Source organism: Canis lupus, chromosome 10 (genome assembly GCF_003254725.2).
Source record: "Canis lupus dingo isolate Sandy chromosome 10, ASM325472v2, whole genome shotgun sequence".
Classification (NCBI taxonomy): domain Eukaryota; kingdom Metazoa; phylum Chordata; class Mammalia; order Carnivora; family Canidae; genus Canis; species Canis lupus.
Window position 1 is genome coordinate 6,141,054 of NC_064252.1, and position 15,601 is coordinate 6,156,654.

A 15,601-nucleotide genomic window follows, 5' to 3' on the forward strand; every position below is an offset into this window, starting at 1 on the left:
CTGGTAAGGGCCCTCCTCCGTGAGGGCGTGCTTTGGCTACCGAGGGCTTTGGTACCCCAGGACCTTGGGTGTGGCTCAGAAGGGCTACAGGACACCTTAGAAGGTACAGCACTCAGGACTCAATAACAGATGTGGAGCCAATACATAGACCAACCCCCCTCCCCACACACACACTAAAAACAAACAAAATGACCTACAAAAGAAACAGAAAACACCCCACCCCTTAGCACTCATGGGCAGAGAGGTTTCTCGATTGTCATGAGGGGGTCTCTGCCCCTGGCCCACAGCTCACCTGGCACAGCCGCCGTGGGGCAGACCTGCCAGGCAAGTAGCCAGCACACCTTGACCTTCCTTCCATCTCTTGTTTCTCTAAACTGCCTTCCTTTTACTTTGGGGTTCCCAGCCTCCTATTGAAAAACAAGCAACCCAACACCTATTAGGTCATAAACCTCTTGAGGCAAGGGTCAGACCTCACAGACCACCTCACTCTCCGTTGTATCTGGTGATTATATTATTAGGCACATAGAGTGCTCATTGCCAGACTTTGTGGCGGGCACATGGCCATACTAACTCGTGACCTCCTGCTATTAGGTGCCGTCATTAATCCCACTTACACGTGGGAAAACCAAACGAAGTGACGTGATTTGCCCAAGCCATTCCTGGGGACTGACCCAGGCAGGAAGGCCGGCTCCACATCCCTGTTCTTAACTACAGCTCAGTGTCTAATGTGCAGCAGGTATACAATGAAGGTTTGCCAAGTACAAAGATACGTGCCTGTCCGCTCTGGGGGTCCTTGGTTAAAAGGACACTGGCTATGGTAACAAGGATTTATGCAAGCACTCGGCATCGTAAAACTTCCCCAGATGACTGAGAGCTAAGTCACCACCACACGTGCACCGTATAGCCCCAGACAGTGGTCACTGGGGAAGGGAAGGAGGTACACTCTACTTAGGGGTAGATGACAAATGCTGTGACTCTGCCAAGGGCCTCAGGGGAAAGAAAGGCTTGGAAGCAGCCGGCCACTTTGGGAAGGATACATTTTCCCCTATCATTAGAGCAGAGAGAGGAGTGTGTGCGTGGACGGTCAACAGGGAGGGAGCCAGCTTGGGCATCTCTTTTCTTTCTCCTCCCTGTGGCCTGACAATGCCCGTCTGTCTTGGCTTCCCACCATTGGTAAATACCTCATAGCCTCCTCTGGCCTCGTGGGCTGAGTGGCGGGGAGGGAGGAGGGGGGCAAGCAGTCATTTATCACTGTCAGGAGATGTGCTGCACATAGCAGGGCAGGCTTTCTTCCCTGCTGCTCCTGCAGCTAGAGCTGCAAATCCTGAAAAGATGCAGAACATGCACATCGCAAATAACCACTCATCATCTTGGCTCTGGGAGCCCCCGAAATGGTCTTTCCCCATGTGAGGGTGACCCACTCCGACTCCAGCTCCAGGTTCCGCTGGAGCTTAGAACATGAGGACTTTTTCGGGTGCCAGTTCCCTGCCCCGGCCGATGCCCATCCTGGACAACTGGTAGGGTTAAAACTCTCTAAAATGACATCCAAGCCCCTCCTTTCTCTGCAAAGTCAGATCTCCAGATTGCTTTCAGCAATCAGGCTGCTGCCAAGGTGGCCCATGATCATTAAGTTAGAAAACACAAGTTGCTGGGAGGAAATTAATACCAGGTTTAACTAGGGAAAGGCCCGCTTTCTTGTGAAGTAATTATAAAATTAAAACGTGCTATTTCTTGGGTGTGTTTAAAAAGCCTCCCCGTGAGGTCTGTGGCCCAATAGTCATGTCTGGATCTGCACCAAGACGGGACTGAGAAATCCTTTGGTGCTCCAACAATGCTTGCTAGTCAAGAGACACCTGCAGGTAGGTTTCCAAAGATTGGGTTAAAAGTAATTAAAAACAAAAAGAGAGAAAAGGACAGGGTTTGAAATCTCCAATTACTCTTTAAAACTCAAGAGCCGGGCTGTTGTAGAAAACGCAGGCTCTCTGAGTAAGATTAATAATGCTGAGCTAATTAGACCCACAGGCATGGCCAAGGTATAAATTCAGGCCCAAAAGAGGGACAGTGTCCCTTTAAAAACTGCCTGGGGATCAGTGGAAAAGCTAATGAGGAGCGTCAGTCGGGGCTGCTTTAATAGGTGGTCCTCGGAGGATGGAGTCTGGGGTTTCTCTAACAGGGCTTCTGTGCTTGATTCAATAAATCAATTTATATCATATGCGGGCGCGGCTCTGCAGTTGGCTTCATAAAGCATTCTGTGGCATTTCTCAATCTGCTTCTCCACTTCCCTGTCAGCTTGCCTGAATGTGCTGTTGGAGGGCCCTGAAAAGAACAGCAAAGAATAAGATAGAAGCCCCATCTACAATATTTGTAAAGCTCGACCCAGGAGCTCCAGACCATGCTTGGGGCTGCCTCCAGTGAGTTTCCTTCCAGGAAATGTTTGGATTACTGGTAAGAAGCCCGGTGCTGTGGGGCTGTGGCTCTCATCCCTACGTCGGCTTCCAGGATGCATATGGAGAATAAGGTTCACCCCCAAACAGCAAGGAAAGAAAGGGCTGGAAGTGAAGCTGCTTTTTAAATCGGATCCTCAGGGTCTGAAATGCTCCCCGCAAGACGTAGAAGGAAAAGCAAGAGGAACAGAAGTGCCAATGGCAGGCCCGGGGTGAGGGAGGCAGGCCACTGAGCAGGGGGCAAAGGAAGCGGGTCTTCCTTCAGGCTCGCCAGCAGGCTTGCCACGGAGCGACCACTGGCCATGAGCTGTCCCTGAATACGGTGACTGATGCCTCTGAAGGGTGAAGCCAACTCCGAGGCTAGGAGTGGGGCCAGAGGCCACCAGATGTGACTGTGCCATTCCGCTTACTCGCCCTGTCTGTGCTCGGCGGCCTTTTTGTTTTTTTGAAGCCCTTGCCATTGGGATGCTCAGTTACAGACAGCTTCCTGCATGTCCTCCCCTGCCCTCAACTCGACCCGCCCCTCCCACCGCCTGGAGAGCAGGGCCGTCCGTGGAACTGTGATGCCGGCCGTGCTGTCTGCACTGTCCAGGTCAGCGGCCACGAGCCCCGGTCGGCTACCAAGCAATTGGGATGCAGCGAGTGCGACCTGGGGAAAGAATTTTTTTAAAAATTTTATTTAATTTCCAGTAATATAAATTTAAATGGCCACATGTGGCTGGTGGCTACTGGGCTGGAGAGCACTCAGACCAGAAACGGTATTTCCTTGGCCTTAGCAAAAAATAGCGAGTACTGAAAAGGAGAAAATGGTGGCTGACCTCGCTCTGCTCCCAGTGGAAAAATCTCTGATTTGCTCATAGTTTTAAAGGAAATACAGGAGGGGAAAACTGCCCTGATGTGTCATCAAGTTAGAGTCCTAAAGAGTTAAGGGCTGCGAAAGATCAAAATGAAAGGTTACCATCACTGGAAGCTTTCTAATGGAATTGGTCTCTTCCAGAAGCTCTGAAGAGCAGAGCAAAACCCAACCGCCACCAGACACAGAGGCTGGCGCGGCGAGGGGCAAAGGAAGCATTTTGCAAATGAGAGAACGAGGCGCCCAGGGTTTGCCCAAGGCTCCAGGGTCTTGGCAGAGCAAGGGCCAGCACCCGGGGAGCCTCGCTCTCAAAGCTGTAAACTCTGTACTAACTAAGCCAGGCCGTCTCGGGTTACAGGTCCAGGCTGTTCTCTGAAATGAGACCATCATAAACGTTAGAGAGGCTTTGCTTAAGGAAAGAATTCTGGTGTACTTTACTCATAACCAGAACCATCTGGAAGCAATCTCGCATTCACACGATGGACTTCTCTTCCTCTCTGGCCCCGGCTCTGTACAAATCCCATCAGGCCAGGAACAGCTGCTGGAGGACGTGGCCGGACGCCAGGGCTGTGGCTGCAGCCCCCCCTCCACAAATGTTCTCCTGCTTCCCCCCCCCCCCCCCACGTGCCTGGACCTAGCGCACGACCAACGCTGATCCCACGTGAGAAGGCGAAGTCGCCAGCAGGCCCGGCAGCAGGACTTGGTGCCACCAAGGCAGCTGTGGGGGGCTGTGGTTTCCACCCGGCGACAGAGGTGCTCGCGGCCAACTGAGGCCCGAGGTGGCTCGGGGGCCGCGGGTCGGGACACGGGCCTGGCGCTCCGGCAGCCAACACAGGCCTGGCACCCGGGCAGGGACTCCAGCGACAGCAGCTCAGGCCCCCCACCCCCCCGGCGCTGGGGCCCTGACAAGGCCGCGAGGCGGTGAAGGGGAGACGCCGGCAGCCTCGTGAGGGGCCTGGCGGCCACAACCCTGGGCCCCCCGGGCCCATCAGGAGGCGGCGGGCTCCTGGCTGGTGAGGACACCGGGCCCCGGCTGGCGCTGCCCCCGCTGCAGACGCTCCTCCGGCGACAGCAGGCGGCCCTGGCTCCCGGGGCTCCCAGCCACCTGGACACCCCGAAGGCCGCGCAGGCTCGTAGGGGCAGCTGGAGCCTCCGGCAGGAACCAGAGGTCAGGGCCTCAGCAGCTCCTGAGGCTTCGCTCATCACCCCCCTCGCTTAAAGGACTGTCAGCAGACACAGACCGGGGTGGGGGGGGGGGGTGGGGGGGGGGGTGCTGCTTCGCTTTATGTCCCCGCTCAAAGCTGGGTGATTCCGTCTCGCCTTACCCTGGAAGGAAACAGGGCTGCCGAATGTGCAGGAAGAGCTCTCGGGGCTCGGAGCCCTGTGACCTAGGCCTCGGGCTGGCCCCCTGCCCGCAGAGCTGAGCCAACTCCCTGGAGCTCAGCGTGCTCCGCTGCAAAACGGGCGCAGAGAAGAGGAGCCCTCCGGCATCGGGCGGCCCGGCACAGTCACCGGCCAACAGTGGGTTCACATCCCAGCTTCTCCCACCTTACGGGGCACTGAAACGGGGCCTCGCTGCCCCGGTCTTCTCGTCTGTGACACACACCTGGCTCCCAGGACCAGTCACTCTGAGGAATCCCCGATGGCTCTCATCAGCCTAAGCATCAGGTGGGCCCACTGCTGCCCTGAGGAGCGGGGCTGCGTGGGGGAGAAGAGCCTTTCCATCACAACTAGGTATTTACTACACGGATTATAGGGCTTCGAATTAGGCGAACCCTTGATTTGCAGGAGGGCTTCCAAAAAACAAGGATGTGGGCCAAGGCTCACGCTGAAGCCCAGAGACATAAAGGGACATGGCAAGGACCCATGTCCTCAGGCGTGCCACATCCCAAATACTCACCAGACCACCTTCAACCAATCCCAACAACCTGGTGGTCATGTAAGGCGTTTGTGGGAGACGAGCCACCTTCTCTGCCTTCATGAGACCTTCATTCATGTCCCTTTCTACAGAATTGATTTGCCAGCTCTCCTCTTTCTAGAGACAATTCGGAAAGGCAGCAAAGCATGATCGCACGGTGTGTTTGTCTGAAGTCCTCAAAGATAACTGCTAGATCTGAGGTTCCTCATGAGAGGTTAAAAAAAAGGAATCCATTAGAGTTGAGGGAGGGAGTTTCCATAAGCAGAGGTCTAGCTTGGTTCTACACGTCCCCATGCATTCCAGGAAGATCTGGAGATCCCTCCTTTTCCCTAAGTGTCAATTTCAAGACAAAAGAACAGATAGAAAATACACGGAGAGACACAGAGACGTCTGCGCCACGTCGCAGCTGGAGCCAACAGCCACGCAGGGAACCGTGCGGAGACAAATCAGCAAACCGCGTCTGACTGAAGCCGTTCTCAGTCCTGGCTCCTAAATTATTTGGGGCCTTCTGTGGAGTTCCATGCATTACACACAGCTTATTTATGGAAAGGCTTATTTTCTTAGGATCATGCTAACACTGTGTGTGTGTGTGTGTGTGTGTGTGTGTAAGAGCGAGCAAGAGACTGTGTACGCACAGAGTTGGATGTAATCTAGTCCTCAAACTTATCTACATTTTAAAAATCATAAAATGGGGGTAATCTTTAGCCATTTGTTTACCCAGTGTGTTCTGACTGCATAGATGTAATTTGCCTTCTGGCACAGAGAGAACACACAACAGCCGTGCCTCACGCTTACCCATCTCAGAGGCCAGCAAGCTCCTTGTTCCCACCCTTCCCGGCCCCGCCCCCCTCACCTGCAGTCACTCCCACCTTTTCCCTCCTTTCTGCCAGGGAGTAATCTCGGCCCAGGCACTGTCCCCCGCCTCCCCGGGGATTACAGACCAGCCGAAGGGACCTATTTGAACAGGTAACTGGATTAATTAAGGACTTAACCCCGCTCACATTCAGTCCTGGGCTAAATCATCTAGTTTCTTGTTCATTTCCCTCCTCTGTTTTCTGCTTCCATCCCTCTATCTGGCCCCTGAGACATCACATACGTTTTCCTTTTTTCTTTTCTTTTCTTTTCTATATTGATTTATTTAGGGGCACCTGGGTTGCTCAGTCAGTTAAGCGTCTGCCTTCATCACGCCTTCAGGTCATGATCCCATGAGAGCGAGAGAGAGCGGGGAGGGGCGGAGGGAGAGAAGCAGACTCCCGGCTGAGCGGGGAGCTGGATTCCAGGACCCTGAGATCATGACCTGAGCCGAGATCAAGAGTCAGACACTTAGCTGAGATCAAGAGTTGGACACTTAACCGACTGAGCCACCCCGGGCCCTTCACGTACGTATTTCTCTGCTGGTTTTCTCCTGGGTACCTGAATCTGCTTTCTCTCTTCGTTCTCCTTCAAACTCCTTAGGACTGCCTCCCCAGAATTGCTTTCATCATTCATTCTCCTCAGAAACACTCCAGCACAACCCAGAGCCTCCCACAGTAAATGTACTTCTCTGCCTGGCTTCCCTTATCCTCAATTACGTTCCCTTGATACCAACTCAGTCTGATTTCCCATAGACGCTCTCTTTCTTTTTGGCCCCATTCCTCATTGTCTCTCAAGTCCACTCTTTTTATGTGTTTGCAAGCCCTGGGATTCCTGACATGGGACGCCTTTCCTTCCAACATCCTAAACTCTGCAAAACCTAGACTAAACCCCACCACGCTTTTCCAAACCCTGGTAGCCCTCACCTTAACCTTCTCCGTAAAGAGTGCTGATACTGCCGATTCAATAAAAATGAACTTACAAAGAAAACCCAGTCGGGTAAGGGTAATGATTCTAGGGCACCAAAACTCCAGAACCTCAGAGCCGAAAGGGGGTGAACCCCTCCTGCCAAATCCAGTCCTGTTTTAAAACGGGGATGAATATTTTAAAGGCTTTGTGGGTCATACAGTCTCAGTTCCAACTAACCCAACCACCTTGGTGTACAGTGACGGTAGCCAAGATCAAACGTATATAAATGAATGCAGCTGTACCAAAAAAATTACTTACAGAAAGGGGCTGTGGGTGGAATTTGGCTTTGGGGCTATGGTTTGCCGACCCTGCACTAGAAGAAGCGTGGAGAGTGGGTAAAATCTTCTCTTTCGGATGGTAAAGGACAACTGGAAGTGCCCTAGACCAGCCCCTCATCTTCCCTGGGTAGCTCAACTGTTCCCTTAAGCTCCCTTAAGAATTTAGGAGTAGATTCCCAGCCTAGAAGTCACTACCATGAGAATTTGGGCTGAGACCATCTGTTACAGCTATTTTGATCAATGAAGAAGAGATACTGGAATCCACTCCTCCTTTGCCCATGCTGGAGATATGTATGTCAAGGAAAGAGTCTACTGGCCCGTCCTTCTTTCCTCCAGGCTGACAGGAGGCTCAATGGTCAGTACCTCCGGGCTAACAGCAAATCTTTACTGACACTTCTCTGCGCCAGACACTTCTCATCTTGTCCTTACGTCAATCCTATGACGGATATGTACTTTATATCGTACCTACTTTTCATATAGGAGAAACAGATGAGGTCTTAGTCAATGTCAGCCACTGATGCACTACAGAAACGATCTTGGTGCTTACATAGGTGTGTTGCGGGAGTAAGACCACCCCTGGCCAAGATGCTTAGCTCCATGTAAACGTGGAAAAATACTGAAGATGGTTCATTACCTCTAGCCCTTACAATGACCCCTCAAGGAGGATTTTTTCCACTTTATTCATGGAAAATTAGGCTCCTAGGGGTTATGTAGTTTACCCAACTCTGCCTATTTAGAAAGATTGGAGTTAGGATTCAAATCCATTCCAGTCTGGCTCAATAAACTGTTAGCCCATTCCTTCGAGTCCCCTGACCTAAAAACTAAAGTGTTTTAAAAGCCTCAAAAATGCTTGCTCATACGAAGTGAGGAATTATGTCAACTTCGCGGGGTCCAGTGTCCCCAGAGAGGACCTCAGAGAAGCACAGAAGCAAACCCACACCGTGATTTGAGAATTGGCGCCCGGCAAACACAGCAGAAATGGCCAGAGCCCCTGTTCCTACACCACCAACCCAAGGTCTCCGGCTGCACTATTTGATCCAAACTGAGTAAATGGCTTTTTGGGGGTGGTGACGCTCCCCTCAGACACACTGTGGCAGTGCCGAGGCAGAGGGAGGCACGTTCTTACCAGCCTGTCATATTAAAGTCCCTGTAGAGCATCTTCTTTCCAAGTTCCTTTCTCTGTACTCTCCTTGGAAACTCCAAATGTGTGAACTCATTTCCCAGCAAGTGAGGCTGCATGAATGCCTAATAGCAAAAGAAAGGGGGGGGGAAAAAACCACACACACATCTTTAGAAGGAAAAATAAGACTCGAATAATGTTTTGCAAATCAAGAGAGTCCATATTTCAAAAACAAGAAAACTGTTCTCCTACTTGAAGGGAAATAAATAGATGGGCCAGTCTACAAGTGGAGTATTAGCAAATAATCACCAACTGCACTTATAAAGGGATGTACCAATTTCATTTTCATAGGATAAATTAATTGCAATCAGAGATAGGGATCACTGACACCAAAAGGACAAGAAACAGTTTCTCCAAAAATTCACTTTTTAATTCAAACCCAAGATCATTTCATTTTCCTGAATGGTACGTTGTTGCAGCAAGAAAGCTCACCCTGACTCTCCTCCGTGGCTCTGTCTGCTGTCCTCCCACTCCCACTCTCGGCGACCACGGCCTCGCCTTTGGAACCCACCTAGGAATCTCTACATGGACACAATGGCCCAGGAGAGCAGGTTGGGGCTGATACACCAGACGGGAATTTTCTGTTGGACTCCCTCCATTTTGCTCTGCAGTAATTTGATCATGTAATTGGAAGACGATTCCAGAGCAGATGGCTTCTTCCCCTCCCCCAAATCTCTGTTCACACTACAAAAGTCTTGAGCAAACAGCCACTTAGGGAATTGCTTTGAAACAACAAACAGTCTCATTGTCACGTTCGAAATTCGAATCCAGCTATCCAAGAGATGAAATGCTCAAGCCTGAACTTCCCTGCTCCAGGGCCACACACCATAAGCAAACTTGCATTGAAGCTTCCCCACCAAGCTGTGCGCCTGCTTATTAGCAGCGTGGTGGAATGGATCCTTTCTCTTCCGCCCTCCCTCTCTCCTCTTTTTTTTTTTTTTTTTTGGAAAGGAAGAGTGGTCAGAGCAAATCATGACCCGGCCCCGTAGGAAAGCAAGGGATCCCTGCCACAGGACAGATGGCCATGTCCTCCATCTACTGGAAATAGGCATCTCCCCCAGCCTCTTTCCCGGACCTGACCCTGGCAGATCTGCGATTCTCATGGTGGTTTGGAGGCTTAGTTGGACACTGGTCATCCCAAGTAAGTGTGTTAGGAATCAAAGGAAGCAAGCTGAATTGTCACCAGGGTGGCTAGACTGGGCCAGATAATGGAATTCTGAGCAGGTCTGGAGACATGGCAGGACAATACTGAGAAGAGGAAGCATCTTTACTGTCTGCTGTAGCCCCCAAAGTTTCCAGGTCTGGCAGGAATTCTAGAACATCTTTGAGGGGCTCTGAAACCTCTGTGAGGGATGAGGGTTGGGATGCTGATGAATATCAAGGACACTTAAACACTGAGTTTTACGGAGAAGGAAGGAAGGAAGGAAGGAGGGAGGGAGGGGGGGAGGGAGGGAAGAAAACTAATACTAGGGCAGGTCAGTGGTATGGGCTTTGGTGATGTGGACTTGGGTTTGAATCCATGTTCTGCATTGATAAGCTGTATGATTTTAGTTGGTGATGAAGCTTCTGGAGCCTCAGTTTCTTAATCTATCTGAGATTAATTGTCTCTTTATCTCACACTTTCAATAATTAAATGAACACACTTATCATAGTTGTCCATGCTCGTAAAAAATTATTATACCTATCTAATGATCACTGAACCCTATTACCTCCTAAGTATGATATGTCCTTTGTGAGCTCTCATTTCACACTCCTGACAACCTTACAACGTGGAACCGGCTACAAAATCTGTGGGGCCCAGTGCAAAATGAAAATATGGAGACTGTTCAAAATTAAGACTTTCTAGACAGCAACAGCAGAGCGCTGAACCATGTGTAGGGCCCCGTGTGACTACAGGAGTCACACACCCAGGACACCAGCTGTACTGATCAAAGGAGCAGAGGCATAAATAGTCAATGAGCAGCAGCATCTACAATGTACCCTTTATCATCCCTTAGGACCGTGGGACTCCATCAGCATGACATTTATGTCTACACCTAACTCCCCAAGCTGGTCAAACACTGACTTAGGGGTTACCATATACGAGGCACTTGATATACTTGTTATGACCTCAACAATCCTACAAAGCACATGTCATAGACTCAATTTACATATGAGGAAATGAAGATCCAGAGAACTTAAAGTTTCTATTTTTTTTTTTAAAGATTTTTACTTATTTATTCATGAGAGAGAAAGAGAGAGAGAGAGAGAGAAGAAGAGACATGGGCAGAGGGAGAAGCAGGCTTCCTACAAGGAGCCTGATGCAGGACTCGATCCCAGGACCCTGGGATCATGCCCTGAGCCGAAGGTAGACGCCCAACTGCTGAGCAACCCAGGTGTACCAGATCCAGAGAACTTAAAAACACCCAGCCCAAGGTTATCAGCCAGGCCTGGGTGGATTCAGAGCCTGAGCTTAATATCATGTCCATAATACCCATTCCAACCCTTTAACCTGCTCATACATTTACAAAAAACAAGAAATGGGCAAAAGGCCTACGAAACTGTTGCTCCTGGACCATGGTAAGTCTGGATTGCCAATAGGTACCTATGAGGACCCAGTGAACCAAAAATTACAGATCTGCACACAGCTTGGTCATAAGGATGTTCCTGAAGTAGCTAGAAGAAATCCTTTAAGAGTAGAAGAGATTAAATAAATGAGTGAAAATCTAGGCAAAGGAATCCTAGGTATCATTTATACTGACACTACAGAAAAGACATAATGACATGGAAAGAGTGGATGTATTTGTAAAAAGCAGGTCATCGAACAATATATGTCAGTGAGCATGTGTGTGTACGTGGGTATGAGCTCACATAAGTTGTGTCACATGTACACGGATCCACACAGGAGACACATACATACATACAAGGGAACGTGTGTATACAGATACAGGTGAACGCACACATATATATTAACGAACAGGTTAGGATCCAAAGGCCATTTCTAGGGCAGCCCAGGTGGCTCAACGGTTGAGCGTCTGCCTTTACCCAGGGCGTGATCCTGGGGTCCCAGGGTCGAGTCCCACATTGGGCTCCCTGCATGGGGCCTGCTTTTCCCTCTGCCTGTGTCTCTACCCCTCTCTCTGTCTCTCATGAATAAATAAAATCTTTAAAAAAACAAAAAACAAAGGCCATTTCTAAGTATGTTTCTTGACAGACGCAAGTGACCAAGAGGGGTAAGTAAATGTGCAGCCTTCCAGGGACTCTGTCCCCTTGCTAAGAGGATGAGCGGCCCTTGGACGGTGCTGTTACTGGGTACCGCCTTATCCTTCTTGGGGGTCCACACTGGGTGGTATGCATTGCTGGATGACCTGCTGAGGCAGACGTCTGCAAAGCAGCTGGGGACTCCCGAGCGGCTGGCTCTCTGCAGGGGCCACCTGCCCTCTCCCTGCGAGGATGAGCAGCACAGAGCGGCCTTAAGTCCAACGGTTCGGTGACATCTGCAGCCGCTTCATGTGCAGAGGCCTTCAGGGTTTCAAACCACTTGCTTTCCCCCCATTCTGACAACAGGCTAATGTGTTTTAACAATTCTAAGACGCCCTTTATTAGAGGGGCCATTATTTTATTACCCTTAAGAAAGGGGGAAAAGGTGCCAATTAAACTATGTCTAGTACTTTCTTGCTACTTCAAATTTTTATTTTGTTCTTTTTGAATGAGCTCCTTCAGACTTAGATGAATTTTTAAAAAATATATCAGTCTGAGGGATATTTAAGAAGAATATACAGGTGAAGAAGTATATTGGCTAAGGTTTTCCAAAATGTTTTTTACCTTTAGAATCCAACTGCTCATCCGTTTTCAACTCCGAGTCCCTAATGTTCATGATTTTTCCACACAGCAGTAGCCTGTGTTTCATTGGAGCACTGGTGATGCAACCTTCCTTAATCCACCGAAGAACTACAAGCCTCAGAACCAGGGGTGCAAAGTTCTTAAGTCAGCTGCAATTATCTAGAGCTTGCTTACTTCTAACTCTCACTTCAGGAATGTGCCTCAACAAGTCAGATTGACACCTCCAAGCCCCTCTGCACAACCACAAGAATCCAAAGAGGCTTAAGAGTGCTTCCTTTTTGTCTGCAGGGTTTTCTTCTAAGCTGCTGGATGCCCACTCTGCAAGTCTGGTGCTGCTCTTTTGATGTCTGCACACGCCCAGGAGAGGACATCCATGTCATGCCTGCCACTTGGCTGACAGCACCAATCAGTTGTAAAATATCCTGACTTCAGATATGTCAAAAGGTGAAAAAGAAAGTGCCTTTCAGCTCTGAAGAAATACTGTAATATTCATCCTCCACTGATACTGATCTTAAAACCTTAGGTTTCTCTACATCTACGTGGTTATTTTTTTTCTTCTCTAATTGTCCCAGCACATTGCACATGACACAGGACATATTTTCTGCCACAATTATGCCCACTATCGAATTTACCTGTATTCCATGTGTACCTATGACCTGTTATTTAGATTTTTAAAAAATCACCATCCGTATCCTAATTTTAGGTTCCCTTCTTACCAGCAATTTCAATACGTGCTATTATTGTATCTGTCAGACCGGATGGGGTTACTGGTGCTCAAGAAAAACCTCAAGAACTAAGTACAACAAGTAGAGCAAAGAGGTAGTTGATTGATAAAAAATGAGATGCTGCAATAACTATGGGACACATACCTGTTGGTTTTTCAGAGGAAAACATACTTGTGCTCATTTGCATATCTTTTCCTGTAATACTCATGAAAGTTTACGTATTTCGTCTTAGTTATTAGGTTGGCTGGTCTACTGAAGTACCACAGCCTGGGGGTTTGAACACTATCTGGAGGCTAGGAAGTCCAAGATCAGGGGGCCAGCAGATTCACAGCCTGGCTTGCAGACTCCAGCTTCTTCCTGCATCTCACACGGGCTTTCCTCTGTCTCTCTTGGGACAATAATCAGCTCTCTGGGGTCTCTTCTTCTCAGGACAGTAATCTTATCTGATGAAGACCCTACTCTTGTGATCTCATTTAACCTTAATTCCTTCTGTAAAGGTCCTGTTTCCAAATTTAGCACTCTGGGTGGTACGGCTTCAACATAGTTTTATTGGGGTGGGGGGTGGGGTAGTGGCACACTCAGTCCAAAACGTGATCTTCTACGTATGTGTTTGTGTAAGTACATATGCTCGGTCATCTAAATGTCAGAAAATATTATGACGGGTTTCTTTTTAACGTATCTGTATTTATGACTCTACTGTTTGACATGGATTACTATTTGAAAAAACCTAAAAATCATTATTTTTTATTTTTGCTTAGTTTAAGTTTCTATCTTAATTCCAGTATTAATATATAGTGTTACATTAGTTTCAGGTGCACAATATAGTGATTCAGCAATTCTATATAGTACTCAGAGCTCATCACAGGTGCCCTCCTCAATCCCCCTAACCACCTCCCCTCTGGTAACCATCAGCTTGTTCTCTATAGTTAGTTTATTGGTTTTTCTCTTTTTTTCCTTTGCTCATTTGTTTCTTAAATTCTTAGCATAATACTTTCTAGCTTCATCCATGTCATTGCAAATGGCAAGATTTCATTCCTTTTTATGGCTGCATAATATTCGCGCATGTGTGTGTGTATCACATCTTCTTTATCCATTCATCATCTATCACTGGACACTTGGGCTGCTTCCATAATTTGGCTATTGTAAGTAATGCTTCTCCATAGAGGTGCATCTATTCCTCTGACTTAGTGTTCTTGTATTCCTTGGGTAAATACCCAGTAGTGTGATTACTGGGTCATGGGGTAGCTCTATTTTTAATTTTGAAGAACCTCCATACTGTTTTCCAGAGTGGCTGCACCAGTCAGCATTCCCACCAACAGTGGAAAAGGGTTCTCTACATCCTCACCAATACTTGTTCTTCTTTGTGTTGTTGATTTTAGTCATTCTGACAGCGTGAGGTGGTATCTCATTGTAGTGTTGATTTGCATTTCCCTGATGATGATGTTGAGCATCTTTTCATTTGTTGAGCATCCTTTGTTGATGTTGAGCATCTTTTCATTTGTCTGTTTGGTGATCTGTATGTCTTCTTTGGAGAAAACGTCTGTTTGTGTCTTCTGCCCATTTTTTAATTGGATTATTTGGGGTTTTTTTGGGTGCTGACTTGTAGAAGTTCTTTATATATTTTGGATATTAACCTTTTACTGGATACATCACTTGCAAACATCTTCTCCTATTCTGTAGGTTGCCTTTTTGTTTTGCTGTTTCGTTCCCTGTGCAGCTTTTTATTTTGATGTAGTCCCAATAACAGAACCTAGTTTTTAAAGTTCTAAAAATTCAGAAAATTGCTGAGAGGAGCTTCACTGTCCCTCGTTATTCCAATAATTTGAGGGAGAGCTAACATCACTGGGAAGGACCAACCAAGCTCCAATGCAGGAGACGCTGAAGCCCACTGCTTTCCTCAGCAGAGACATTTTATTCTCAGAAACAGAGTGGGCCACAACTAGGCAACTCAGAAAAACTTCTCAGATGTTGTGCAGCATTCAAGTAACACAACTGGTTAGTGTTACTTCGTTAGAGCTGGCCTGTCCCACCAGAGGCATCACTCACATCAGCATTCTGGAATCTCGAGCCTTGAAAGTGATTTTACTTTGAATTCAATGGAAGCAAAATACCCAAAGTGTAAAGACCGTAAAATGTAGGTTTAAGAACTTGTTAGGTTCCTCTCAGCAACAAAGTCCAATGATTTCCAAACTTACAAGGTTCTCAGATAATTCTGGCATGTTTTACTCTACTGCTCATACCTGGGCAGCTCATAAATAGGTATAGAGGACTACTGTCCTTTCCTAAGGGACATTTCATAGGGATGTTGGCCTATTAAAAATGTGGGCCCTAATGGGATAAAAATCCAGGACAAGAGAACAAGAATACATTAAGATCCCTACAAAATAAAAATTCTGGACACTCTCCCTAATTCTTTGTTTTTCTGACATGCTGGATATATCTTAGTTTTTTCTCTATGATGACGGTATTTGGACATATGTTAAAACATCTGCATGGCGATGCAAGTAGTACCGGCAACACTTAAATACATTCATTATTATTAAACCTTAGCTATACACCA

The 15,601-nt window shown here is 48.0% G+C and overlaps 1 protein-coding gene across 4 annotated transcripts in view; it reads right to left on the minus strand.

Annotated features, from left to right (window-relative positions):
• Window positions 1-15,601, minus strand: part of PPM1H (protein phosphatase, Mg2+/Mn2+ dependent 1H) — a 253,471-nt gene that overhangs the window by 59,952 nt on the left and 177,918 nt on the right. For all 4 annotated transcript variants that reach the window (XM_025476754.3, XM_025476757.3, XM_025476756.3 and 1 more), the window contains exon 6: window positions 8,441-8,559. In XM_025476754.3, coding sequence (XP_025332539.3) covers window positions 8,441-8,559 — 119 coding nt within the window. The remainder of the gene's footprint in view (window positions 1-8,440; window positions 8,560-15,601) is intronic.